Genomic DNA, 27,566 nt, shown 5'->3' with positions numbered 1-27,566 from the left:
TTTTGTGGCTGCGAGACCCGCAAATAAAGGCCGGCGCCGGGGCTGCGGCGGGAGGAGCGCGGGGGGGGCCGGCGGCGGCGGCGGCGCGGCCTCGGCCTGTGTGACTGGCGGCGCCCGCGCGCGCGGCCTCGGGCTGGACAGGTAGGTGCGGCGGGCAGCGGCGAGGGCCCGCGGGCCCCGGGGTGGGGGGAGCGAGACGCGGCCGCCCCGCACCCGGGAAGACGCACGCCGGGCCCGAAGGGCGATCGGGCCGGGAGCGCCGGCTTCCCGTCAGCCCGAGCGGCCGGCAGCCGCGGGGACGCCGCGCCGCCTCGGGCCCGTTCGGCTGGCGGCCGGGGCCCGGGCGGGCGCTCCCGGGCCGGGGAGGCGGGGAGGCCGCCCTCTCCCTCCCGCCCTCTCCCTCCCTCCATCCCTCCCGGGCTGACTGGCCATGCCGGCCCTCTCCCCGCCTCCGTCGCCCCCTCCCACCTCCCGGGGCGACCCCGAGGCGCCCGCCGGCCCCAGGCCAAGGGTTCGGGTCTTTTGAGGCCGAGTTTCACGTCACGCAGTGGCTGGTCCCTGCAGCCGCGTCCACCCGTGGACTTCCATGTTTAAATAAGTGCGTGCATGCTTGCATTGGGAGGAGAATTTTTTTTTTTCTTCTTTTTTGACAGCCTCCAGAGATTTTTTTTTGTCGTCTACTTTTCAGTCTTGTTTTGGTTCCCCGTGAGGCTGATTTGGCCAGACTTAAAACTGTTTTCCGTCAGAGTGAGTGCACGGCCCGGAAGGGTCTTTGAGTTTTTGTGACTGTGTACGTGTTTTCCTTCGGGGAGGGGTGGGGGGGGCGGCTAGGGGTAGAATCCTAGGCCTTGTGCATGCCAGGCCAGCTTTCTGCCTTTGAGCTATTCCCCCAGCCCACAGTTCTTGGTTTGATAATGAGGAAGTCGGTTAATTTGACCTCAAAGGACTAAGAGGCTCTTAACTGGTTGTAAAGATCAGGGAGCGTGTTACCGCTTCGAGGAGCATTTTATAGTCCTAAGTTTCATTTGTTCGTAATTTTTATTTATGCCCCTTTACTACGTCGTTTTCGCCCTAGCTTTTTTTCATTTAGTTTTATTGACTTGAAAGGTGAGTGTAAGTCACAGATCTGTTACTACAGATTCTAGTGTTTTGTTGTCTTTTTGTTTTGTTTTTGTTTTCCTTTAGCTTTATAGGTTTGAGCATTAGGGCTGGAGAGTTGGCTCAGTAGTTAGGAACGCTTTCTGCTCTAGTAAAGGATATGAGTTCCCAGCACCCAAATGATGGCTCATGGCCATCCTTACCTCCAGTTCCTGGGATTCTGACTTCCTCTTTTGGTCTCTGTGGGCCGCACCAGGCCTGCACGTGGTGCACATACCTACCCCGAGCATAAAATCTTTTTTTTTCAAGTGACAGATTTTGTAAAACATTCTTAAACATAAAAAAAAGTTATAAAATGTCAGATGTTTTTCTAAAGCTGAACATCAGGTGGGTTCTCATAGGTAAACATAAGTTTGAAACAATTGAAGACAAATTTTCCACAAATTTTGGAGATGGCTAGGTTTCTTTCATTCATTCTGTAACAACAGGTCAGGGAGTCAGATGAAGACTGCAGTCCATAGTTGGCTTTGCCTGTGGTTGAAGTTGATTGAATTCTAAGGTTTGGGGCAGATGTGTTCTCAAGAGTGCTTGAATTCTTCACTTTTAAGCACATGAATGTGTTTACACACCTATATAATAGGAATTATTGTTTGAAATAGCCTTTTGATGTGTTTAGACAGACTTCACAGCTTTCTTGTTTCCTTCCATCTTTTTGTTTTAGACTCCCCGTGAAAACACTGTTGGCTATCTTGATTAGTCCTGTAAAACAGTTGTATTACTTGCATCATGCTCTTTAGTGACCCTTTAAGGAAAGCAAGATGTAAGACAAAGATAACATTACTATTGTTTTTAATTATCTCCTGCTTTCTACCTCTGAATACTTTATATTTCTTGTAGTTAACTAAGGTTAGAGAAAATTTTTCATTATTCCCCTAATTGTATAAGCTCTTGGATGTAGACTAGAATTCTAGTGTTGTCAATGTTCTCACCCTTAAAGGTAGATGTTGGTGGAGTTTATTTTTCTAATGTTTGTTAAATTTTTTCTGTGGTGTTCAAATAATCTTTGTTTATATAGTGTTTTTATGCCACATTGTGCACCAAGCAGCACTGGTATTCTCTTTTGCTGATGTGGAAACTTGAAGTGCAGAGTTAACTGCCTTGTTTGAGTAAGCGTGTATGACTGACTGCAGTAGTGGTCTGGTTACTAACTAGTCCCTTGGCCCTGCAGTGCTGAAGCCCAACATCGGTAACGGTGCCTTATATCAGTGTGATTTACTTCAGGGAGGCATATATACTTGTTTTTGTTTTTTTTTTTTTTTTTGCGTAAGTTGTATTGGCTTGTGCTCCCCCTTCTCCAGAGACTTAGGATCATAGTGTTCAGATCTGGAATGCTAGGCACCTCGTCAACTAAAACCAAATTCCATAATCTAAGTACACTGGGCATTAATGGCATTCTAAATTTGAGGTATATTACCTCTGAACTGCCTACACAAATAACTGAAATAAAAAATATACTTATTGCTGGGTAGTGGCACACTCCTGTAGTTAGTCCTGGCAGAGGGAGGCGAATGTTTGTGAGTTTGAGACCAGCCTACCTGGTCTATATAGTGAGTGTCAGGACAGCCGGAGCTACACAGACAACCCCTGCCTCAGAAAAAAAAAATACTATGTAGTATTATATATGAATGTTTATATAATAATAATTATATATATATATATACTTGTCCTGTTTTATGTGTATAGGTATATTGCCTGCGTGTGTGTCTGTTCCGTGTCTGTGCCCTTGGAAGAAGAGGGTGTCAGAGACCCTGGAACAGGAGTTAACAGTGGTTATGAGCTACAGTATGGGTGCTTGGAATTGAGCCCAGGTCCTGCAAAAGAGCAGTGTATTCTTAACTTCTGAGCTATCTCTCCAGCTGCTTTCCCCCTTACAGAATTTTAAAAGCAATCGTCTTTAAACCTGTTGGAAGGCTGCCAAGTTGGTCATGTTTGAATTTTTCTGTTTTGCCTTTGATAGTGTGTCTCTGTGTAGCCCTAGCTAGCTTGCAGCTTCCTTGCTGTGTAGAATTTGAAACTCTACCTCCTGAGTGCTGTAACAAACTGTGTATCCTGTACCATATACATGTTTTCTTGTTGTGTTTTTGGTTTCTGTTTTTTGAGAAAGAGTCTCACTGTGTGGCCCAGGCTGGCCTAGAACTCAATAAGTCCCAGTTACTCAAAATGCAAAACTGTGTAAATATATTTTTCTCTCTCATTTGCAGTTCCAGGGCTCAAACCCTAGGCCCTGCATGTGCTTAGCATGAGTCTACAATATCACATCCATAACCCATGAGAGATTTTTAAATAGAGAAGATTTAAGCTAGTAATTTATAATGTGGTCATTTAGAGTACTTTCCTAAAATTTTGATTTCTTCTGTATGACAGACCTAATTTGAGAACCAGGGTGGTGGTTTGATTAGAATATCTGTCTAGTTCATATGGGAATATATGTAAAAATTGATACTGGAAAACCTTTGATAAACTTGGACAAATCTCAAATATTAAGAAATTAAATCTTTAAAAAATCAATACAGCAAATTCTTCATCAAAATTTTAATAGTTCAGAATTCTGAGACAGATCTCTACCTTTGGCTGTTTGGAACTGTCAATGCAGACTGGCCTCAAATTACAGAGATCTACCTGTGTATTCCTCCAGAGTGCCCGGATTTGAGGCATGTACCACTATGCCCAGCTTATAGTTGAAATTTTTGGTAGGTATAGTTAAGTAAAATAAAATGGAAAGATGATTAAAGATGTAAGGGAACGTTGATAAATATGCTGTTTCCGGTTAAATTTGAATATTGGAAAACAATAGAGAAATGGGTGGTTGTGGTGCATTCCTTTAATCCTGGCACCGTCTGGTGAATTCAGGGCCATAAATATAGCTAAAGAAGCTAATCTTGAAATACAGATTTCTTTGGCATGTAATTATGGGGTATAAGCATATGTTCATTAAGATGTATGTGCTTTATATTTAATGTTATTAGAGATTCTGCTTCATTGTAACAAAACATGATGATACAGAAGGCCAGGAGGCTGCCTGGTGCTGCCCTCTGTGGCCCTTCAGCAACATGCCTGGATTGCCTTCAGAGGTCGGACATACAGGGAACTCGTAAAATTACATAACCGCGATAATGAAGATTTTAGGCAAAAAGGAAATGTGTTGAAAGTTACAGGGGAACTCATGCCTTTGTGCTTGTTTTGAAAATTGAAGCTATCTTGGGCTGAAGCTAAAGTTAGTGGTGAGCACTCACCTAGAATGTGAGGGAAGAGTCTTGTATTTGAACCCCTTACTGCAATGAATGAACGCATCAGACAGAGTTATGAAATAAAAGATTATTTTAATAACTATTTCACATTAACATCTCCTAGTAATTGGTTTGAAAGAAACAGTTTTGTTTTAATTTTGATAGGAAAACTTTAATTGAAAGAAAATCACCTGAGAATCTTTTTCCCAACCCCTTTTCCCCCTTTTTTAGGGTGCAAGATGACCAACGAAGAGCCTCTTCCTAAAAAGGTACGCTGTTGGAGCCGTTTCCACGCTTCATTTCTGAAGCTTATATCTGGTATTATTTTCCCTCCTAATCAGTTAGCACCCCCACACACACCCCCGGGTTGTAATTTAAATCCAGTCACTTGTGGACTTTTCGTGGCTACAGTCAGTTCCTATAATCTGTTTTCCTCTTTTCATTTTCTACCTTTTGATTTCTCAGTTTTATAGTTTACATTTATATAGTATTGATATACTACACTTTGAGGTTTTGTTAAAAAGAATAATAAGAGTTTATGGAAGACTTTGTAACTCATTTGGAAAAGCTTGGTGTCTATTCATGTTTAAATGGCCAGTGTGGTGTCTGTTGTATAAAAGTCAGCATTTATTTATTATTATTGTTTTTAGTTGTGTGTGTGTGTGTGTGTGTCAGGGAAATGTACACATGGGTGTGGGTGTTTAAGGAGGCCAGAGGTTAGATTTCCTGAGCTGGAGTTAAAGGTGGTTGTGAGTATTCTGACATGGGTGCTGGGAATCGAACTCAGGTCCTGTGGAAGAGCAGCCAGTGCTCTTAACCACTGAGTCATCTTTCCAGCTCTGAATTCTCTATCTATCTATCTATCTATCTATCTATCTCTCTCTCTCTCTCTCTCTCTCTCTCTATGTCTCTATATGGGAAATTAATAAACCCTTAGTTGTTTGCTTGTTTTAAAAAATGGGAAAACATTTCTAAACATATGAAGCAATTTCTGCTTATGTTCTACTTTCAAATTTTATTGGAAAGTTATAAATTGACAAGTTTTTAAATATTCAGGGACTGGACCCCAGTCTGATAGCTGGGAAACCAGCATAGGACCCACCCAGGCCCCCTGAATGTGGGTGTTAGTTGGGAGGACTGGGGAATCTAAGGGGTCTCTGGTAGTGGATCAGTATTTATCTCTAGTGTAGGAATGGACTTTGGGAGCCCATCCCACATAGAGGGATACTCCCTCAGCCTAGACATATGGGGGAGGGCCTGGGCCCTGCTCCAAATGACATGACAGACTTTGAAAACTCCCCATGGAAGGCCTCACCCTCCCTGGGGAGCAGAAAGGGGGTGGGATGGGGGTTGGTGGTGGCCATGGGAGGACAGGAGGGTGAGGGAGCTGGGGTTGAAATATTAAATAACCTTGTTTCAATTTTAAATTTAAAAATATTATTAAAAAAGTATTCAGGGACGTTCTATGAGCCTTCTTCAAAAAACTAGGGAGCTGGTATTCTCAGAGTTTTTCAGTTGTTCTCTTGGTGTGTGACTGCAGTTTTATCATCCGTACAGTTTTGTGTGAGGTCAGCATCTGAATGGTCACCATAGGGCTCTTCCTCCATCCTCAACCCTTGTAATTACAATGTTTCCATGTCTTTAATCTGAGTGCTGTGTAGAGGAAATTGTGTGTGTGTGTGTGTGCGCGCGCGTGTGTCCCCTTTTGAGATTTTTTTTCCCACTCCGCGTGTTTCATATATCCAGTCTTGTTTCTTTTTACTGCTGAAAAGTGTTGTACAGTATGGATGTATCATAGTTTTATGTACACTTAGCTGTTAAAGGACACTAGGATGATCCCAGCTTTGGGCGGTCACAAATAAAGCTGCTGTGAGTGTTAACTTTCTCTGGGCTATGTGCTCAAGAATGCAACTACTGGAGGCTCAGCGGTTAGAGCACTGGCTGCTCTTCCAGAGGACCCTGGTTCAACTCCTAGCTCCCACAGGGCAGCTCACACCTGTCTGTAACTCCAGTTCGATGGGATCTGACACCGCTACACTAATGCACATAAAATAAGTTTAAATGAATTTAAAAAAGAATACAACTACTGGACCATGTGGCATATGTAATTTTAATCTTTGTTTTGGCCTTTTCATTTTTAGTAGGGATTTCTTGGTTTTTGTTTTTTGTGTATCAGAATGTTGGGGGGATGCCCCGAGGTGGGAAAGGGTTATTGGATCCTCTGAAGCTAGGCTTGGTAACTTGTTACTCCCTGGCTTCTGCTGCTTGTGTCCTCTGGAAGAGGCCCAGGCACTCTTAACCAATAAACTGTCTCTCCAGCTTTTAATTTAAAAGGAGCAGTCAGGCTGTTTTCCAGAGTTGAGAAGTATGATGAGTACTGAGTTGTTTAAATAGTCCAGCTTGTGAGATGTCTCCTAGCTCAGTGTAGAGCCCGTATGGAAATAGCTTTGCACTCTGGAAGAGTACTCAATCCATTTTTAATTTTCTTTATAGGTCCGTTTGAGTGAAACAGACTTCAAAGTTATGGCACGGGATGAGTTAATTCTAAGGTAAAATGTTCTTTCATCAAAAATTCAAAAGATCTGTAGACAGCATAGTGGACGGCTGTAATACTTTATGCTGTCTGTAGTTTGGGTTTGCTTGTTTTGTGGGGTTTACTGTTGCTGATTATGCTTGAGACAGGATCTTTATGTGGAGTCAAGATCCTTCTGTCTTAGTCCACTGAGACTAGGAATAAAGGCATGTGCTTTTTTGTTGTTTATTTTTTGAGATGGTTTCTTTGTACAACCCTGGCTGTCCTGAACTTATTCTGTAAACCAGGCTGGTCTCAAACTCACAGAAGTCTACCTGCCTCTGCCTCCAGGGTGCTGGGATTAAAGGCATGAACCACCATTACCTAGCTCAGTCTGACATTTTTAACCTTAATATATCCTCAAGTCACTTGGTATGTTTTGGACATGTTTCTTATGGTTCTTCAGTATATAAGCAAGAAGAACTGTATAACTTTAGGTTATTTCTGGACTGACACAGTAACCACATTTTCTTGTAGAGCTAAAACTAAGATTTGTTACATGGGAAGCATTTTTATTTAGTATATGGCTTGCTAGAGTATATGTTCAGCTTAATCAGCAGGCACAGAGCAGGCAGACAAGATGGCTCAGTAGACGAAGTCCCTTTCTTTGCAAACCTGGCTTTAACCTTAGCTCTATCCCTGAAACCCACATAAAAGCAGAGAAGGATCAAAAAACAAACCCTGCCGCCGCCCCCCACACACACACAAAACTATCCCCTGAATTCTTCCACACATGTGTGTACTATGGCTCACACATGGTAAGTTTTTAGTAACAACAATTGGCAGGGATGTAGGATTCCTTTTCAAACAGGGTCTTAATGTATATTTAAGTTGGTCTCAAATTGGAAATCCAAGTTAGTCTTATGAATGTTAGGAATATAAGCATATACCACTGTGCCTGCTCAATAATCTTTTTTATTATTATTATTACTACTACACTACTACTACTACATAACATTTGAAAAGTCACAATCAAAGTGTGGTTTTTGCACGGTGGTTTTTTGAGACAGGATAGGGTTTCTCTGTGCAGCCCTGGCTATCCTGGAATTCACTTTGTAGACCAGGCTGGCCACAAACTCAGAGATCCACTTTTGCCCAAGTTTTAGGATTAAAGGTGTATGCCACAACCACCCGGCCCAAAGGGATGATTTGTATAATTATTTTTTATTTTGTGTGTACGGGTGGTGTTTTGTCTGCTTATATGTTTGTGCACCACTTGCCTGCCTGATGCCTAGGGCAGGCAGCAGAAGACAGGGTTCAGAGTTACGGGCTGCCATGTAGTTGCTGGGTCCTGGGAAAGAAGCCAGTGCTCTTGAACAAAAAGTCATCTCACCGGCCTCTGGAGTACAGTTTTTCTTTGTTGGGGTTTTTTTGTTTTGTTTTGTTTTTCCGACAGAGTTTCTCTGTGTAGCCTTGGCAGTCCTGCTCTGTAGACCAGACTGACCTTGAACTCAGAACTGCCTCTGCCTCCCAAGCACTGGGACTGAAGATGTGCACCACCACTGCCTGGCTTGGATAAATTATTTTTAAAGCTTCCTCCAAATTCTGAATTTCTATGGTTAGATTATAAATACTTTGTTTTTAAAAAGCTAGTTAAGCACAGCATTATAGTAATGTTATTTTAAATATAAAGACTCAGAAAATGGATTGTTTTTCATAGCTTATGTATACTCTTTGTATACTTCTGTTTTTGACTGGTAACTTAGAATTAAGCTCTGTCACATTTATTTATTGGAAGGGTAGGCGTGTGTAGAAGTCACATTGTGGGAGTTAGTTCTCTTTCCACCATGTAGAATTCTGGGGCTCAAACTCAAGTAAAGCACTTTCTTCTACTGAGCTGTCTCACTTACTGTCCTAGGTGAAAGTTAGTGGACTTTGCTGTCTTTAAATTTCTCAAGGACTTTTTATGTAAACTAAGCAGATTTGCAAGGAGATGTAAGGGAGAGGAGAGGTTTCCTTGTTTGATTGTGAGGAGTTGGAGACCTCTGCATTGTCCTAGAGCTTGGGCTGTATTGCAGGGCTGCCCTTCTAGATGGAGGTCAGAGCTTTGCTGGCCATGCTCTGCACGCTATTCCCAGCCTGAACTCCGTCATTTCCCACTTTGGCCTTCACTAAGCTGCTCAAGCTGGTCTGCTATGAACTAGTGCTTGCTTTTCCCTGTCGTAAGTCTGCGTGTAAGACAGTTTCCCATCGTGTGTCTCCCTCACTCTTGTCCTTGTGCTGCCCTAAGCACCTTCCCCTTGGGAAACACTACAGCATGTTGGTGACTCTTTGCTTTAGCTTTATACCCTGGTTAGACTCTTGCAGGTAGCCTGCTTGTTCCTCCCCCCCCCCCCCCTTCTCTGTAGCCCAGGCTGGCTTGAGTTTTCCATCTATGCCTCAGCATCCTTTTGTACCAGTAAGACACTGGGCTTTTTTAAAAACGGATTGTCTATTGCTAACTTAGCTACTGAGCACAAGCAATCCTTCCTTAGTCTCCAGAGTTGTTAGAATTGCAGGTATGCATCACCGTCACCATTTCTAGTCTCTTGAGTTAACAACTAGAAGAAACAAAAAGTCAGTAAATGAGTGTATGTGAGTGACTGTGTGAGTGCAAGTCCTTAGGAAGGAAGCCAGAGGTGGCAGAAAGAAACCTTGTTACAGGCAGTTGTAAGTCAAGCTTGAGCTCTTCTGCAAGAGAGGTATGCTGTCTTAAGTGCTGGGCCCTTAAATCAATGATCTTAATAACAACTGTAGTAAAACATTCCTAAGTAACTATTACAAGTTTCTAAAACATGCAATTTATACTTCTTAGGGATTCTTTTTTTAAAACTTTTCAGTAAGTTTTTTTTCTCCTTAAATACTTTCATGGTTTTAAGTGAACTGTTTAAGTAGACTGTTTTCTAAGGTTTGAGGGGTTTGTTTTTGTTTTGAAATGTGTCATGCTTGTTACTGTTGAGACTTTTGTAGCCAGGGTGCCCTTGAACTCCTGGTCCTCCTTTCTTTTACCTGTCTGCTGCTGGGATTACACCATACCCAACTTTATTTTCTGTCCTGTCTGTTTTTCTCTTACTTTATGGATGTTCCCGCTTGTACTTTTGGTTTTGTGTTGTTGTTCCTCTAAAGTAGCTTTTGTAGCCTCCACAGAGGATCTGTGTTGATTTCTAAATAGCCAGTGAGCTCTTATGTATCCTAAGATGTAGGGGGCCCTAATGATAGTGTTCATAATGGTGTCCTTGTAGAAGATGATTAGTTAGTTTTATTGCATGTCTGATAGTGAAGATTACAACATCATCTTCCAGAATTAAATTTTGGATGCCAGGGATGTAGCTTTATTGGTAGAATGCTTGTCAAGAATTCACAAAGGCCTGGGCTCCATCCCCAACCACATAAACTGGGGGTTTCTATAATCCCAGCACCTGAGGTAGTTACAGATAGAGAAGCTAAAGGTCATTTTCAACTTTACAATGAATTTGAAGCCTACCAGAGAGGTACATGAGACACTGTGCCAAAGGGATAAAAGCAAATTAAATTTAAACTTTATTTAGCTATACCTAGAAATAGAAGCTAGAGATCAATGCTTAAACTAAGCAGGATGACAGACATTTAGAGAAGGGTATTCTGTCAGGAGGTGCATAAACACAAGCCTGCAGAAGTCTGTATTGTTAATTGTAGTAGTTACCAAAAGCCGCTGGAGACTTAAACATTGAGTATCAGAATATAACAAGCAGGAACACCCCTTAGTTCCCTGATGATAGATAGCACATGGCATTTTTGCAGGTGGTCCTTGCCAATTAGCTGTAGAGCTGGTGGCTCATGCCTTTAATGGTTGAAGGGACACTAGCCACTTGGATATTTGACTCTGGCAGACCTTATTTTTCTTCCTCCTCCCCCATTCCCTCTGCCTTGCATCCCTAAAGCCAGCCACCAAGTCTTTCCCCGTATTTGGATGCTTTCCTACCTAGATGCTTTCCTGAGGATAACTACCAAAGACCATCAATCAGAAGCCCCCTTTGGTTTAACTAATTAGCTTGCCCAATCAAAACATCCCACTGCATTCTAGCCCATTCTAACACAGACCTTCCCCTTTCCTCGTCTTAAATTACACTGACTGCTCTTCCGGAGGACCCAGGTTCAGTCCCCAGCACCTGCATTGCAACTCACAAATGTCTGTCTCTCCAGTACCAGGGGACCTGATCCCCACACACTAATGCACATAAAATAAAAGTGAATTTTTGAAAATCTTGAAAGAAAATTATACCTGCAAGATCATTTGCTCCTGTTTTCTGCCTGAGTCAGAAAGCAACTGCTTTAACTAATCTTCCCCTTAAAGGGTCTCTGTGTGAAGGCGTGTTTGGGGGTGGTTTGTGCCAGGTCTAGGAATCCCCCCACTGTGCTTCTTCACTGCCAACACTCAAGGCAGATCACGTTCAAGTCAGGGTGCAAATTATCACACTGTGTCCCCTAAGTGTGGACATGGTGATTTAAAAGACTGGGAAAAATACTATTTTGAGGCAAGTGTTTCCAAAAAGAATAGTTCCATGCAGTTATGTACATTTTTCTCTTTCAGGGAAGAGCATTACTAAAACTAGAATAGTGTTTTTATTCTGCTTTGTAATCTTAACCATTGCTAATGTCAGAACAAATGTGGTGTGATCTCACGCAGAATCTGAGAAGAGCATGAGGGCATGCTTGGCGTGTTCACAGGAAAGAACGCTTTTATATTCCCCACTCCCAATAAATACACACGCACTAGTGGGGATTGAACCAAGGGCCTTTAGCTGGCAAGGGCTTTACTGATAACTATGACCAGGCTCCTTTTTAGTTGTGTTTGCTTGCTTGCTTGCTCACTTACTTGGAGACAGGGTCTCTGTAGCTCTGGCTGTCTTGGAACTCACACTATAAACCAGGCTGGCCTTGAACTCAGCCTGCTTCTGCTTCCCAGGTGCTGGGATAACAGGCGTGCACTCACTCCCACTGCTGGCTCCTTTTTGCTTTAATATAAAATAGTCTTGATAAGCCACCACACTGGCCTGGGGCATGCCATCCTCCAGCCTTCCTAGTAACTAGAATTATAGGTAGGTTGCCACCATGCCCAGCTTGTGTGTGTACGTTTACCTTGGTATTCTTTTTTTATCTGTCTTTCTTAATTTGAGAAGAAATAATGAGGCTAATGACATGTATTTCTGATTAAACTATGTGGTTATCTCAAAGTTAAAAACAATCCAACACAGTTGTTAGTCTGATGGTTGTGGGTATGATTTTTTTTTTTTTTTTTTAAATAAAAGTAATTTCAATGTAACCACTAATATGAGTTTGTTTTTTACTAGATGGAAACAATATGAAGCATATGTTCAAGCTTTGGAGGGAAAATACACAGATCTTAATTGTAAGTTTGATCTTCCTAAATAAGATTGTATAGTTGCCTTTTGAAACTTGTTACAGTATAAATTGGCTTTGTTGAAGCAGATACAGTTTTGTTGAAGCATTTTATTGTAAGAGCTGTGTCCAGGCACCATAAGGAGCTGGAAATATAATGAATGATGTTTGAAAGGTGGTTTCTTCTGACAAATCCCCGAGCACCAAGGAAGACAGATATGTATTCTAATAAACAGTGGCATGCCTGAGTTTAGCAAAATTAAGTACAAGTAGGGTAACTTAACCCTAACTACACCTACCTTCTACCCAGGGTTTTAACTACACGAACTGTGAGTCTAGAAGGGACAGGGCACAGAAACAGGGAGTGATAGAACCTAAGTGACACTAGAATGTAGCTTTGGGTACAGATCTTTGGAAATCTGCCAAACAGCAAACTTTATACTCTAAAATATTAACTGTTTGTTTGGTACTTTCACTGAGTTAGAATAACATACTAGTTTTTCCTAGTCTAGATAACTGAATCTCCCAAAATTCTAATAATCGTGTGGCTATATTACTCATATGTATGTGACTTATAAAAGTTTATGGTGCTGTTCATTCATGTAATCGGTGGCTTCTGTTTTATGTTGCCAAAGCTGCCCTGGAACTTAAGGGTTCCCTGCCACCACCTGCTGAATGTTTGATAAAGACAGGTTACTGTCCTGCCGTGCCAGGCCACTTAGTGTCATCGTTACATTGAATAGGGTTAGAATGTATTGCTGGGATACTTGTAAATATTAAATGTCCTGTAAGTAAGGTAGATAGTGTGGCTTCCTGTTAATTTAGGTGGTACTAATTTAAGTACAGGTCAGTGTAATATGGTTGGGGAGCATTAGCCATTGCTTCCTGGAGAAGGTCTCATGATCAGGAACAGGTACATTGTTTCAAAAACAGTATGGAAACTAAAGGCAATGAAGTTTTTTGATTACTCTTGGCAAAGACAACTTCCTTTTGGTTAGTTCAATTTACAGAAATGAAATCTGTAATGTTTTGGAATTTTTTTCTTTTACTCAGCAAATGATGTGACTGGCTTAAGGGAATCTGAAGAAAAACTAAAGCAGCAACAGCAGGAGTCTGCACGCAGGGAAAACATACTTGTCATGCGATTGGCAACCAAGGAGCAGGAGATGCAAGAGTGTACTGTAAGTATCTCAGCAGTGCAATCTCTAGTTGAGGGTCGCCATCACTGCAGGTCGCGTTTGAGTAGTGGTAATGGCGAATAGAAGGCACACTTGGTTAAGGGTGGAATGGAGGGTGAGGGGGAGTGTAGGCTCAGATGTCACTAAAGGGTCCTAATTTTAACATAGTTAGGAGGGTTTTTTGTTTTGTTTTTGCCAGACCTAAGCAATTTGCACTTCTCCAACTAAATCTCCAACTATTTTTTACACACTGACACTTGGATCGTCATGTCTGATTAAAGACTGTGGGTGGTGGTACTCCATCACCATTTTGGTTTTGAGTTTTATTTTAGGTTTTTGCTTTGTTTTGAGTTGTATTTTTGTTGTTGTTTGTTAACCTTTTCTGGTCATACTTTTAATATTTTGTGTGTATGAGAGTTTGGCCTTCATTTATGTCTGTACACGACATGTATGTCTGCCTGTGGGGTTCAGGAGTGGGTATTGAATTCCCTGAAAGTGGAGTTACTAACTGTTGCAAGCCACCACACGAGTGTCAGAAACTGAACCTAGGTCCTTTGCAAGAACAACCAGTGCTGTTAACCCCTGAGCATTATTCTTGTAGTTACAATTAAGAAGAGAGACTTTGCAGGCAGCACTGGATACAGAAACAGAGAAAAGCACAGAAAGTTGGAGTATCTTAAGGCTGAAAAGTAGTTAAGGGTTGGCGACTTAGGGATTTTTTTTGTTTGATTGGTTTTGTTTTTCAAAGAGACAGGGTTTCTCTGTGTAGCAGCTCTGGCTATCCTGGAACTCTGGAACTCACTTTGTAGGCCAGGTTGGCCTCAAACTACCTGCTGCTGCCTCCCAAGTGTTGGGATTACAGGCATGAGTCACCACCACCCGGCTGGGGGCTTAGGTTTTATCCTAAGTATAAGTAATGGCAAAAGGTTTTTCTTAATTTTAACAATTTTTTACTAATTTTTGTTTTCTGTGACAGGGTCTCACTAGGTAGCTCTGGGCATCCTGGAACTCCCTATGTAGATCAGATTGGGCTTGAACTCAGAGATTCACTGCCTCTACCTCATTACTGGGATTAAAGGTGTGCATAGCCATGCTCAGTGCAGTTTTTCAGCAAGAGGCTCATGGGGTTGATTAACTGGTATTATGGGTATATGGCTGACTTGAATGGAAGGTAGATCCCGCCCCCCACGCCCCTCCCCCACCCTTTTGCCCAATTTTTCGAGACAGGATTTCTCTGTGGCTTTGGAGGCAATTTCTTTTTTTATTCTTGTTTGTGTGTGCTTGAAATATGTGGCCAGTCCTAAAATCTCAGTAACCAAGAATGAGCGAAGCACCGAGATTACAGGAGTGCCATAAACACCTTGTTCATGTGACTTTGTGCATGGCAGACACACTCTGAGTGACAGCCCAGCATCTAGAAGGTAAACTTGAAGCTGGGACTTAGAATAAGAAAACCAGCTAGGTGAGAAACAGGGTGTTTAAATCATATAATAAACTCTCTGGTAATTTATAGGACTTGATCACTTAGATCTTTTTGGGGAAGGATTTAAGGATAATTCCTAGGTGGGTCCCAAGTTTATGTTACATGACTGACCAACTGAAAGGGATCAAATTTTGAAAGAGCAGAACATACTGTTAGGAAGACAGGAGCTGTAATCTTACCTCATCTGCACATCCCCCCCACCAGCCTCCAGGTAAAGAGTGATCAAAGGCAGGGCAGAACATTGCCAGCAACAACAAGGTGGCTTACAAACTAACTCCGGTCCCAAGGGAACCTTTTCTGACCACTCTAGGCACTAGGAACACATGTGGTACACACACAAACATGTAGGCATAACATATAATAAAATTAATAAATCTTTGTGGTTTGGTCTTGTATGTTGAAATAAATTATCTTTATGTAGTCCTAGCCTTTCTGGAACTCACTATGTAGACCAGGCTGCCACAAACTCAGATCCTCTGCCTCTGCCTCCTAAATGCTGGGATTAAAGGCATGGGCCACCACACCCAACAAATGAATAAATCTTTAAAAAAAAAAAAAAAAGGGTCTGGGCAAAAGTCAGTTTTAGTGAAAGTAGGACTTGTGAATTGTTGAATTTATCAGTCAGGAACATAGTAGGCTGCTTTAGTAGGACCTGTTACTGTTGAGGGTTGCAATGGAAGGAAGATGAAGTAATTTCAGCAGGTGACGATTTCAAATGAGAACGGGGCTAAGCTTACGTCGTGGGGTTAGTCCCCTGGAACCATGTAGTGCGCTATGCATGGGGAGGTGTGTCTGGAGCCCAGCCTCCAGGGGGCATAGCCGCCGGGGTAAGGCAGGGAGACCCCTGGGCTTCCTGGATGAAATCAGCAAGTGTCAGGCCAGTGAGGCGCTGGGCCTCCAAAAACAAAGTGGATGTTTTGTGGGAGGAAAATAGCAGAGGTTTACACCCAGGCTAACTCAGGTGTTCTCTGGCCTACACATCTTTACTAAGACTTTAAATGTGAAAGTGAAAGTCAGAGGATAACATGCAGCAATTAGTTCAGGTCAGCAGACTTGGTAGCAAGCGCCTTCACCCACTGAGCCACCTTACACATTCCATGACACAGGGAAGTGATAGGACAACTTGTGGGAGTTGGTTCTCTTTATGTCATCGGATCCTGAGAGTTAAACTCAGGTTGTCAGGCTTGTCAGCAGACATCTTAGATGCTTAGCCATCTTTCCAGTCCTAAAACTATCACTTCCCTCATGTTCTCTTCCCTAGCAAAGGGAAGTTATTCCCTAGCAAAGGGAAGTTATATTTGCTTCCCTTTCATGAGCAAAGTGTTGACCGATGGGAGGATTTAGTCTAAATCTGTTGTGAAGGTTGTTTTTATTAATGTTGAGAGCACACGACAACACACTGTATGATGTGTTTTATTCTCCAGTTACGTTGTTTTAGTAGTTGGCATTACTTTGAATTAAGAGGTATCTTTTTGTTTAAAATGGATTACTTTAAATTTTTTTCATAAGGGCTGACAAGATGGCCTAGTGGTTAGAGTATTTTCTTGCTGTTTATGCAAAGGACGAGCGTTCTCTTCCGGTACCCACAGCTATCTCTATGACACCAGCTCCAGGAGCTGACAGCCTCTGAGAGCATATTCAAACGCATGTATACTAACATACAGATACATGGGCTTCAATATCTGCTCTGGAATATGGGTTTCTGAATTCCAGGCCAGCCAGGTCTACGTAGTTAAACTTTGTCTCAAAAGAAAACAGTCTCCATAAATTAAACATTATTCCTTTCTATTTGTGTGCAGGGAACTTGTAATTAAATGCAGTCTCAAGTCAATCAATGTATTTGTGCCTTCTAAATTTATGGTAGGGAATTCAAACTTTTATCCTATTTAAACTAAAGTTGAAAAGAGGCGCTTGCTAGCAAGCCCAGTGACTGAGTGCAACCCCTAACACCCACGTAGTGAGGGGGGACTGCAAGTTTTCTTCTGATCACACCACTGACCACACAAACACAGTAATAAGTGTAATGTTTTAAAAGTCAAAAACACGTTAGGGAAGCACAAGACTGTATCCGGCTATACTTTGTATATGAAGAAAATGAGATGATTTTAATTCATATTTTAGAAAATGTGCTTTTAAAACACTAGTAAACAGCATAACTGAGGTTGAAATTGAAAGTTTCATAGTGAATAAGACGGTTCTAGCACCATGCAAAAGTTCTACGTTAGGATTCTGCTCACATCCCGCTTGCTTAATCTAATTGAGTTATGTTGTACAACATTGTTATTCTATGATTCATACATGGAAGAGAAAATAGGAATGTATTTCTGCTTAAGATGCTTTAGAATTTTGCTTCTATAAAGCCATGTCTCTGCTCTGTTTTTAAATTTAAAAGTGCAAATCTTAATGAATCCTAATCTTGTTTCAGGTAGTTTTAGGTAGAACTGGCTTAGGCAGAAATTGTTCAGGACAAGTAAGCTAAGATCTCACCAGTTCTTCTGTAATAGAATTTTAAACTTTGCTTCTTTCTAACAGTTGTCAGTTTCCTTAAAATAAAAACATTTCTTGTTTTTGTTAATTTTGATATTAGGTCTCACTATATAGCCCTGGCTGGCACAGAACAGATCAGACTATCTGCCTCCCATGTATAGGGATTAAAGAAAGGCATGTACCACCATGCTCAACTTCTTTGTTTGTTTGTTTGGTTTGGGTTTAAGTTACTATTTTTAATAATGCCTGTGTCCGTGTGGGTTTCTGCTGGCGGATGCATAGATATTGGATCTCCCTTGGGCTGGAATCATTAGGCACTGTTGGGCTACTCAGTGTGGGTGCTGAGAGCTAGGACTCTTCGTCCTTTGCCTCTGTAAGATGAGTTCATGCGCTTAACTTATGAGCATGACACAGCCCTTGTTTTATTTTAATACTGTTTTGGTTGCAGAGAGGTAACTCATCTTAAATAAACATTTGTTTTTTAATTTGTGTTCTCCCTGGGTTTTTTGTTTGGTTGGTTGGTTGGTTGGTTTTTTGTTTTTGTGGTTCTAGGGACCAAAACCTAGGACCTTGTGCATCCAAGGCAAGTGATCTGCTGCTAGGCTACGTAGAATCCCGCTTCCTAAATGTTAGAATTATAGGCATGTACCACCATGCTCAGTTTTGCTTGGTATTTTTTCTAGGATTTGTTGTTGTTGTTATTGTGGTTGTGGTCTGAGGTACAGGAGATCTCAAAGGCCTTGCTCCACACGTTCTCACTGTTCAGAACCACACCCTAGATATCAAAGGGTTACAGACCTAATAAGTAGGCTGACGCACTACCAAGTTAATAGAAGAGAATTTCCCTGCCTTCAGAATTTCTTCTGGTTTGGTAGTAATTGCTTCTTTTGCTTTGCACAGACTCAAATCCAGTACCTCAAGCAAGTCCAGCAGCCGAGTGTCGCCCAACTGAGATCAACGATGGTAGACCCAGCGATCAACTTGTTTTTCCTAAAAATGAAAGGTGAACTGGAACAGACTAAAGACAAACTGGAACAAGCCCAAAATGAACTGAGTGCCTGGAAGTTTACGCCTGATAGGTAAACAAACATACTCCCCAGTCAAGACTTCCCTGACAGCAGTCCCACCTCGAGAGAGCTGTGGTGGGGCGGCCAAGTACTCGTGTCCACTCCAGGACTCAGACTTTGTGAGCCAAAAGAGCCACATTCTTACACTGTCCAGCCTGTGTGGTTAATGTAAAACTTACCAGATGAACCTTGTGTTTCAGCTTCTCTCTTCCCCTTCCCCTTGCTTCAGAGGCCTGATGCCGTCGGACTATTCCGAAGAAGAGGCCACCTCCGAAAAATTCCCCTTCTAGAACATGTAGACATTTGAGAAATGTTTCTGTTTGAAGAAAATAGAGGGGAAAACAGAAGTCTTAAGTCTGTGGCACACTGTGTCTTCAGACAATTTGGAGGATTGAAAACCTAGAGGTTTTAAATCATGAATTGAACATGTAAAATTCCAGTAAAATGTAAAAATGGAACATGCATCGCTCTTAACCTTGAGCATAGTGACTTAGAGACACTGTACATCAGTTATCCAATAAGACTGTGGACTTCATGACTGTTGAACTACTGGGTCAAAACTCAAATGAGGTGAATTTTGCCTTTAAAGGGTTTACGTGGTAAAAAACCAACTTTAACAGCTGTGAGACAATCGAGTCATAGCTACCAGTACAAATAGTGCATATATTTATTTATCCATTAGCTCTGAGCTCTATATTACATGATGGAGCTTGAATCGATGTGGTTTTTATCAATGGTTTGTTCTCTGAATGGTTGTGGAAACTGTAGATAACCTTTACTGAGGACTGTACAAACGTGAAGTGTGGTCTCACACTTCAAGGTTAAAGTGTTTGAAGCATTATAAGCATTCATTTCACAACTAGATTGTATAAGTATTGGCTGTGATGAGACTGCCATTATTTAGTAAACCCTCATCTCATTCAGCAGGCACATGTTAAACAGCATTGTCGTTGGTGTTAAATGGGGGAATGTGTTCCTTCATTGTATTTGGGCCTTTTGTATCGAATTCTTGATATTAAATTAAATGTGCCTTGAAATAGTTTTTTTTTTTTTTTTTTTAAAGGAATACTCTGATAATTTTGTTGTACTCCTAATATTTTATTTTGGGGGCTGTGGAGAGCAGATCAACACTTTGGAAAAATTATTGTGTGCTCTTCAAGGTGAAGGAAAAGGCTGTCTCGTTTGAAAGGCTTTATTCCAGGTGGTGTAAGAGACAAGGAGACTTGGCATGTGACCCAGGGTTTCGCCTTAGAGCATAATGTGGGGCAGTCTCACAAGGCACCTACCAGAAGACTGGGGAAATAATGGGTTGGGTTGTGGGCTGGCCCAAGTGAGACTTCCTGTGAATTCAAAAAGGTATAGTGATCATTCTAGCAAACTCATTTACTCATTTAGATAAATGAGGCATTATATTCTTCATGCTTCCATCGTCTATAAGTCACCAGTTTGAATTTTCAGTTGGTGATAATGGAGTCTGAGATGAGTAGAAGATAATGTTCCAGCTTGTTCCATCGTTTAAGTGCAGTTTTAACAAGGGTGACTTAAGTTCTCTCTTAATCGTTCAAATCAATTGTAAGTATCTTGTATTTGCTTTAGGGAACTTATTGTGGGGCAGGGGTGGGTTGGAGGAGTGGTTTGTATGACTTTTCAGGAAGAAGTCTGCTTCTAAAATTGTCATTGGGGTTTGGAGGGTAAGTAACCAACCTGTTTTAAAGTAGTTTATTGTGACCAAATTGGTTTTTTTGTATTTATTTTATGTATTTTCAGATCACAATAGAAAAAGGCCAAAGTATATTTTTAGTAGGTTAAGTAGTAATTTGTAAAATGTGTTACTAACGTGTTCAAATTTAGCCAGTCTTTCTTTGCTGCATGGATACAGTAACTTTGCGGCCTGTGGGCATGCTTTCTTGTTATTGTAACTTCTTTCTTAATAAGACAATAGTGTGTGTACAGTTGAGATACTAGAGGAAGGGGAGATGGACAGGGTCACTCATGGACCTGATGTCAACATGTTCCATTCTGCTCTGCAGGACCAGTAACCGCTGCTAAATATAAATACCTTTGATATCATCAAGATAATTTGTGCATATGCATTGATTTTTATGTATATTGGTTCTAAAGAAATGTAATTGTACTGCCCAGGCATATATATATACACATATACACATACACACATGCTTCAAATAGTTATTTTTTCTCCATTTTTTTTAGCGTACCTAGATAACCACCTTTTAATGGTTACTTAGTGTTTCTTTTCTTAATGTGAAACCCATAAATGGGGTTTTATTATATAAAATTAAAGCATAAGCCAGAATGAATTGATTAAAATACATTATTAATTTGGAAATAAGTAGTGATTAATCAGTAATCAATGTGGAATGATTCAGGTGATTGGGTTTTGGGTTTTCTTGTATGTGTGTATGATGTTTCCCCTCTTTGTTTTTTGAGGGATAAGGATACTTTTAACTGGGCATGGTCGCTCATGTCTTTAATCCCAGCAGTGATGAGTGAGGTTGGTACAGGACAATGGGGATTTCAGGGAGTACATTTGTAAACTCTGTCTCAAAAGTGAACAGAAGAGCTAATGAGGTGGACCGTGAGTCTCTGTAACACTGTCTGTTTCAGACTATTTTATTTGGCAAGACATTCATCAGAGTGTTGAGGAATATACTGGTAATCTTCAGTTTGCACTTAGTCATTTAGGCAATTGTATGTACATCTCTACAAAATAATCTGCTTCCTTCCTTTGATAACTAAAGGAAGGATGTCCCTTCCTTCTTGTAAGTCTGTGAGTATAGTTTGTGGCTGTTTGCTTGTAGCAATCGTCCCAGTACTTGAGAGGCAAAGGCAGGCAGGTGTCGGGGAGACCTTCACATTGAGACTCTTTTTCTTCCTTCCTCTTTTTTTCCTTCCTTCCTTCCTTCCTTCCTTCCTTCCTTCCTTCCTTCCTTTTCCTTTCTTTAAGAGGAGCTAGAGAGAAGATGGCCCTGTGGTTAAAGAGCACTGACTTCTCTTCCAGAGAGCCCAGGTTCAGTTTCCAGCTCCTACGGGAGAGCTTATAGCCATCTAAAACTCCAGTCCAGAGGATCTAACACACTTCCCTCATGAGAACCAGGAATGCATGTGATGCATAGACTTAACATGCAGGCAAAACACACACATATATAAGAAGATGATAAAAATATATTTAAGATGCTAAGGCATTTGTTTTTTACGATTTGTTTTTACATGTATATGAGTAAATTGTCTGCATGTCTGTCTGCACCTTGTAGAGTCCAGAAGAGGGAGTTACAGAAAGTAACATGTATATGATGTGTATGTATATGTATACATGTATATGATGGGAATCAAACCTGGGTCCTCTGGAAAAGCAGCCAGTGCTCTTAACTGCTTAGCTAAGTTTTCAGCTCCCATTTAAGAAAAAAAAAATAAATGAAAGGAATGACCTCTGCTTTTTTTTTTTTTTCCAAATATTTGCTTGTAATTAAGTTCTCTCTCTTCCTACTTACTTTGTGTTGCTGAAGATTGACCCTAGACCCTTAATAATATAGATAAGCACTTTATAATTGAGCTGTGACCTCAGCCTTTTCTTTGGCAGAGTGTCACTCCCAAAATCAGCATTCCTGGCCCCACACGATTCTGTGGTGTGTGTGTGTGTGTGTGTGTGTGTGTGTGTGTGTGTGTGTGTGTGTGTGTGTGTGGTTTGATGACCGTAACCACTGATTTTATTCAGCATAGTTTCTGACATGAAATTGATATTTTGGATAAGAGTGAGTTTAGAGGTGATTCTTGAGACACCTGACACCTGGCATGTGTCACATTTTTAAATAAAATAATTTACTATTAATTTACTATAAATTTTTTGATATCTTAAGGAGTCAAGTGACCAATTTATATATTTTAAAATTGGGTGTCCCCATCCCACCCCCCGCCAATCTTATATTAATTCACAGGAAAGTAGAATTTTCTGTTTGGAAAGATGTGATGCACATGTGATGCACGTGATTTGCAAGAAACAGTTGGCTGGGTGTGGTGACACGTCTTTAATCCAGCACTTGGAAGACAGAAATTGGCAAATTCTGTGTGATTGAGGGACAGTCAGGTCGAATAGTTCTAGGTTAGCCAGAGATACATAGTGAGGTTCTGTGTCATTCCCCACCCCACCCCAGTTGAGTTTTTGAGACAGGGTATCTCATGTAGCCCTGCCTGTCCTAGAACTCACTCTGTAGACCAGGTTGGTCATGAACTCGGAAATCCTCTTGCCTCTACTGGAATTAAAGGCAGTCACCACCATGCCTGGCTAGATCCTATCTCCAAAAAAAGAAAAGAAACAGAGTTGTTTAAGTAGGCCCGTTTTTCAGTGGTGTCCCATCTTGTTTCTTCATTAATCCCTAAGTGCTTGTTGAGTGGGACTGATAGGAAATGGAATCTGGGTCCACAATAGCAGTGAGGGGAATGTGTTAAATAAATGAAACAGACTGCACAATAGTAACCTGGTTTTTAATGTTCTTCACATGTCTGTAAGGAAAATCTAGTTACAATTTCTTGTTGTTGTTGAACTGTATTATCACATAAGCTATAAGTTAAGGAACCCTTCGGCATCCCCAGTAGGAGAGTTCTCAACACAGTGCCCTGGTTGTTAGGGCTCTAGTGTTTGCTAGGATCAGATGGACTCTGTATCTGGCAAGTGCAAATCTCACTAGAACTAGGAAGAACAGTACAGAAGTGTTCTTATCCAGTGAGAACATTCTGGACTGAACCCAGTGAGAAGAATGTGAAATTGTCCATATGCACATCTCAAAGTATCAAAATTGCAAATTGAAGCCAAATACTTTTAAAGTTATAATTTCTGTTGTTATTGCCAAGACTAAAAGCAGTGAGGTTTTATTGGATTGTTACTTGCAGTTTTATTATTCTATTGGTTCTCTTGCATTGCATAGAAAACTATTATTTGAAAATTAAAGTCTTCAAAAGTATGGTGTGGGCCTTGAAAGATGGCTCAGCAGTTAAGAGCACTGGCTGCTCTCCCAGAGGTCTGAGTTCAATTCCCAGCAACCACTTGGTGGCTCACAACCAGCTGTATTGAGATCTGGTGCCCTCCGCTGGCCTGCAGGCATATATGCAGACAGAACTGTATATACCTAATAAATAAAAAGTATGGCATTCCTGATCTGACAGATAGTTTGCGGTTTGGAAATATTCGTGGATCTTTGATTTGGGATTATACAATCTTTAATCACATGCCAATATTGAAATACTCATCAGGCATAGTGGCTCACACCTCTAATCCTAGTACTTAGGAGGTAGAAGAATTGCAATGTCAGTCATCCTCTACTATATAGAAAGAAAAATTATGTTCCAGTTAAGTTAAATAAGGATTCTATTTGGCAAGATGATACTTGTACCAGAGAACTACCTACTGAAGTAACCCCTTCTATGTGTTTATTAGTAAGAATATGTTCTCCTTTACAGGTATTTTATGGGTGGTAAAGAGGCATGCATACTACACGTACTTTTAAAGAACCTTTGTTTGATAAAGAGTAGTGCCTTAGTGTTACTTTAACAGTATATCCAAGATATATGTGAAATGGCCTGCTTGTACTTCAAATAATAATTGAGAAGAAAACATTGATGCTGTAGAAACAAAAGTGGCTATTTGGCCCTTTTTATTTAAGGTTTATTTTTGCTGCTCTATTGGTAAATACTGAAGTGCAGAAAGAAGATGGACATGTTCCAGAAAAGACGATGGTAATTACAGGGTGGCGGCTGCTGTGACGGAGCTCTGTTCTGTACATCTGCTTTGATGAGTGTGGGCAAAGGCTACAGAGAGCTTTGTCTTCGTTTTGTGATGGTTGGCTCTTTCCTTTGCAGCCAAACAGGCAAAAAGTTAATGGCGAAGTGCCGGATGCTCATCCAGGAGAACCAGGAGCTTGGAAGGCAGCTGTCCCAGGGCCGCATTGCACAGCTTGAGGCAGAGTTGGCTTTACAGAAGAAATACAGTGAGGAGCTTAAAAGCAGTCAGGATGGTAAGGGGTGTTTGTAAAGTCGCTTAACATTGCATTGCCTTTAAAGGCTGCCAGGCTTGTGCTACATGAGTGTCTGTGCATGTTTTGGCCACTTAAAATTGTGCATGCAACACCTGCCACTTGATGTCAGAGTCTTCCCCAAGGTACTGATAGCATATTGGGAATTTTCCATAAGTTTTCGTTTGTAAGAAAAGGTATTTTGTTTAAGGTGTAAAAATTTATATTCGGTGTTTAATGATGTCAGAGTCTTCCCCAAGGTACTGATAGCATATTGGGAATTTTCCATAAGTTTTCGTTTGTAAGAAAAGGTATTTTGTTTAAGGTGTAAAAATTTATATTCGGTGTTTAAGTATCAGTCATTTCTCTTAAATGTGAATCTTGGAAACATTTGGCAATTTCTGTGGTCAAAAAGTAATGTAATTATATTTCCTTAAGGTCCTCATCAATAAAAAGACTCAATATTTAAATTTGCTGAGACAAACCAAATGTGATTGTTACCATAGTCCTGTTTTTGTTCAAGTGTAGCTGCAGTTTTTTTTCTTGTTTTGTGAAGTGGGTTAATAGTAACAAATGGAACCACACTGTGAACCTGTAAACTGATAATCAGTCTATTTTTGATGGTTGGTTGCAAAGCAAGTTGGTAGGTGATACTGTCATTCTTCGCCTTTACTATGTGTAAACATGTTAAGTGGGAGACGTTATGTAGCAACTGAGGGTCTGTTTTTCTCAAAGCCTTTTTAGAAAGTTAATGGACTTTATACTTTAGCAATCCCCTGGTATTTCTTGTGTGATTGTGTTCTTGGATGTGGAACAGACCTCTGTGGACTGAGGGGGGTTTAAAGAAGCAACCATTATCCCGAGGTCTGTACTGTTATAGATTTAATTTAAGGCACTGGCTGAGGATGAAGAATAGAGACCCTTGGGTCAACGCAGATAAGATTTTACATTCTGTTGTCAATTGTATGAGGCAGGAAGGTTGGAATCAATTTTAACTTGGTTGCTTTAATATATTTAAAGTATCCAACTATCCTCCAAACTCATTCTTGAATGGTGATTAAAATTCCAGGTAAAATCTTTAAGTATACCATTCCAGTTTTTATTCACTATTTACCTTTGTTGCTGGCACTTAATATTTGAGGGGGCTGGAGAAGTAGCTTAGTGGGTGTAGCACTCACCATGCAAGCATGAGGACCCGAGTTTGGATCCCAGCACCCACCCATATAAAAAGCTAGTGTGGAGCTAGTGGTCTATTACTCCATTGCTTGGGGTATGAAAGATGCATTTTGGGTTTGGTGGTCAACTTATCTAGCCAAAATGGCAAGTTCCAGGTTCAATGATAGGTAGAAAGCTATAGAAGAAAGAAACCTTTTGTTGATGTCTGGCCTCTCCTACACACATGCACAGGTGAGTGAGTGTGTATATGTATGCACAACAGAAATGTTTTAAATATGTTAAAGTTAAAGTAGTCTTGACTCTTCTTTGCACAGAACTGAATGACTTCATCATTCAACTTGACGAAGAAGTAGAGGGTATGCAGAGCACCATTCTGGTTCTTCAGCAGCAGTTGAAGGAGACACGACAGCAGTTGGCGCAGTACCAGCAGCAGCAGTCTCAAGCTTCAGCCCCAAGTACCAGCAGGACGACGTCTTCTGAACCTGTAGATCAGGCAGAGGCCACAAGCAAAGACTGCAGTCGTCTGGCAAATGGACCAAGTAATGGCAGCTCCTCCCGCCAGCGGACGTCTGGGTCTGGATTTCACAGGGAGGGGAACACAACTGAGGATGACTTTCCTTCTTCTTCCGGGAATGGTAATAAGGCCTCCAGCAGCTCAGAGGAGAGAACTGGCAGAGGAGGTGGTAGTTACATAAACCCACTCAGTGCGGGGTATGAAAGTGTAGACTCTCCCACGGGCAGTGAAAACTCTCTCACACATCACTCAAATGACACAGACTCCAGTCATGACCCTCAAGAGGAGAAAGCAGTGAGTGGGAAAGGTAATCGAACTGTGGGTTCCCGCCACATTCAGAATGGCTTGGACTCAAGTGTAAGTGTACAGGGTTCAGTTTTGTAATACTTTTTCCAGCAAACTTTTATACAGTGTCATTTAATTTGGGAGAGGATACTGTCAAAAATTAATGCATACTTTTGTCACAATTTGCCTTTTTGTGGGTGTGTTTTTGTTTGGTTCCCCCCCCCTTTTTTTTTCTTTTTTATTGCTTCAATACCTCTGCCACTTGGAAAATTGTAACAGTTAATTACTTTGAACGTTGCTAGAGAACATTTTGTGTAGGGTCAAGTTATTTTTATATGAGTTAATGTGAAGTTGTAAATGGGAATCTATAACAATGATGTCTGTATAAATCTGTGTCTATCTAGAAGCTGTGTTGTGTAAGGGCATTTTTCCTCATGCTGTTATAGACTTATGCACCATTCAGGCTTGTTAGAGTAGATTTGGGTTATGACTGCCAAGTTTGCCCAGTATACAGTAGTTTTTATCACTAAAAAGTTGGACTTGGAGTCCTATAGTAGTTTCAGTGTTAGATAAAGTTTTCCCACCATCTGTGCATTCATCTTTAGGTGACTGAATGTTTAAGAAGTCTGTGTGCATAGTTACTAAGTTTTTATGAACTGTTGTGTCCTCCTGTTAATGCATATTGCCCTGTGACTCCAGTATATCTCACCTGTACTGACCAAACCTAAATAAAAAATTTTATTATGACTCCTCTGTTCGTTTTTCCCTTTTGCTTTGTGTGTTTAGCAGTTGCTATTTATTTTCACTGAATTGCTGAATTCCTACTTATCCTGTAATATATACAAAAATCGGATTAAAACAGTCCATGCATTATCTCTTACTGCACCTAATTTTTATTTTACTTTTTTTTTTTTCAGAATGAAGTAGGAGTTTATCACTGCAGTTCAAAGGTTTTTTTTTTTTCCCCTTGACTAAAAAAAAAAAAAAATCTCATTTTTAAAAACAGCTAAATAAATTTTGTTTTAACTGAAGAACATT

General features: G+C 40.9%; 1 protein-coding gene across 1 annotated transcript; it reads left to right on the top strand.

Moving 5' to 3' along the window:
- Positions 1 to 54: 54 nt before the first annotated feature.
- Positions 55 to 27,275, top strand: Wtap (WT1 associated protein). Its single transcript, XM_051206122.1, has 8 exons — positions 55 to 141; positions 4,617 to 4,654; positions 6,879 to 6,934; positions 12,267 to 12,325; positions 13,369 to 13,496; positions 18,364 to 18,542; positions 24,402 to 24,556; positions 26,044 to 27,275. Exons 2-8 carry the CDS (start codon positions 4,625 to 4,627, stop codon positions 26,625 to 26,627), a joined length of 1,191 nt encoding a protein of 396 aa, XP_051062079.1. The 5' UTR covers positions 55 to 141; positions 4,617 to 4,624; the 3' UTR covers positions 26,628 to 27,275.
- Positions 27,276 to 27,566: the final 291 nt, after the last annotated feature.

Source organism: Phodopus roborovskii, unplaced genomic scaffold (genome assembly GCF_943737965.1).
Source record: "Phodopus roborovskii unplaced genomic scaffold, PHOROB, whole genome shotgun sequence".
NCBI lineage: Eukaryota > Metazoa > Chordata > Mammalia > Rodentia > Cricetidae > Phodopus > Phodopus roborovskii.
Note: the sequence above shows the minus strand (reverse complement) of the source record. Positions and strands in the feature narration are given on the sequence as shown.

Coding starts and splice junctions, on each gene's coding strand:
- Wtap (XM_051206122.1), top strand. CDS start 4,625: ATGACCAACGAAGAGCCTCTTCCTAAAAAG. Junction 4,655..6,878: donor AAGAGCCTCTTCCTAAAAAG/GTACGCTGTTGG, acceptor TTTTCTTTATAG/GTCCGTTTGAGTGAAACAGA. Junction 18,543..24,401: donor TGGAAGTTTACGCCTGATAG/GTAAACAAACAT, acceptor TTTCCTTTGCAG/CCAAACAGGCAAAAAGTTAA.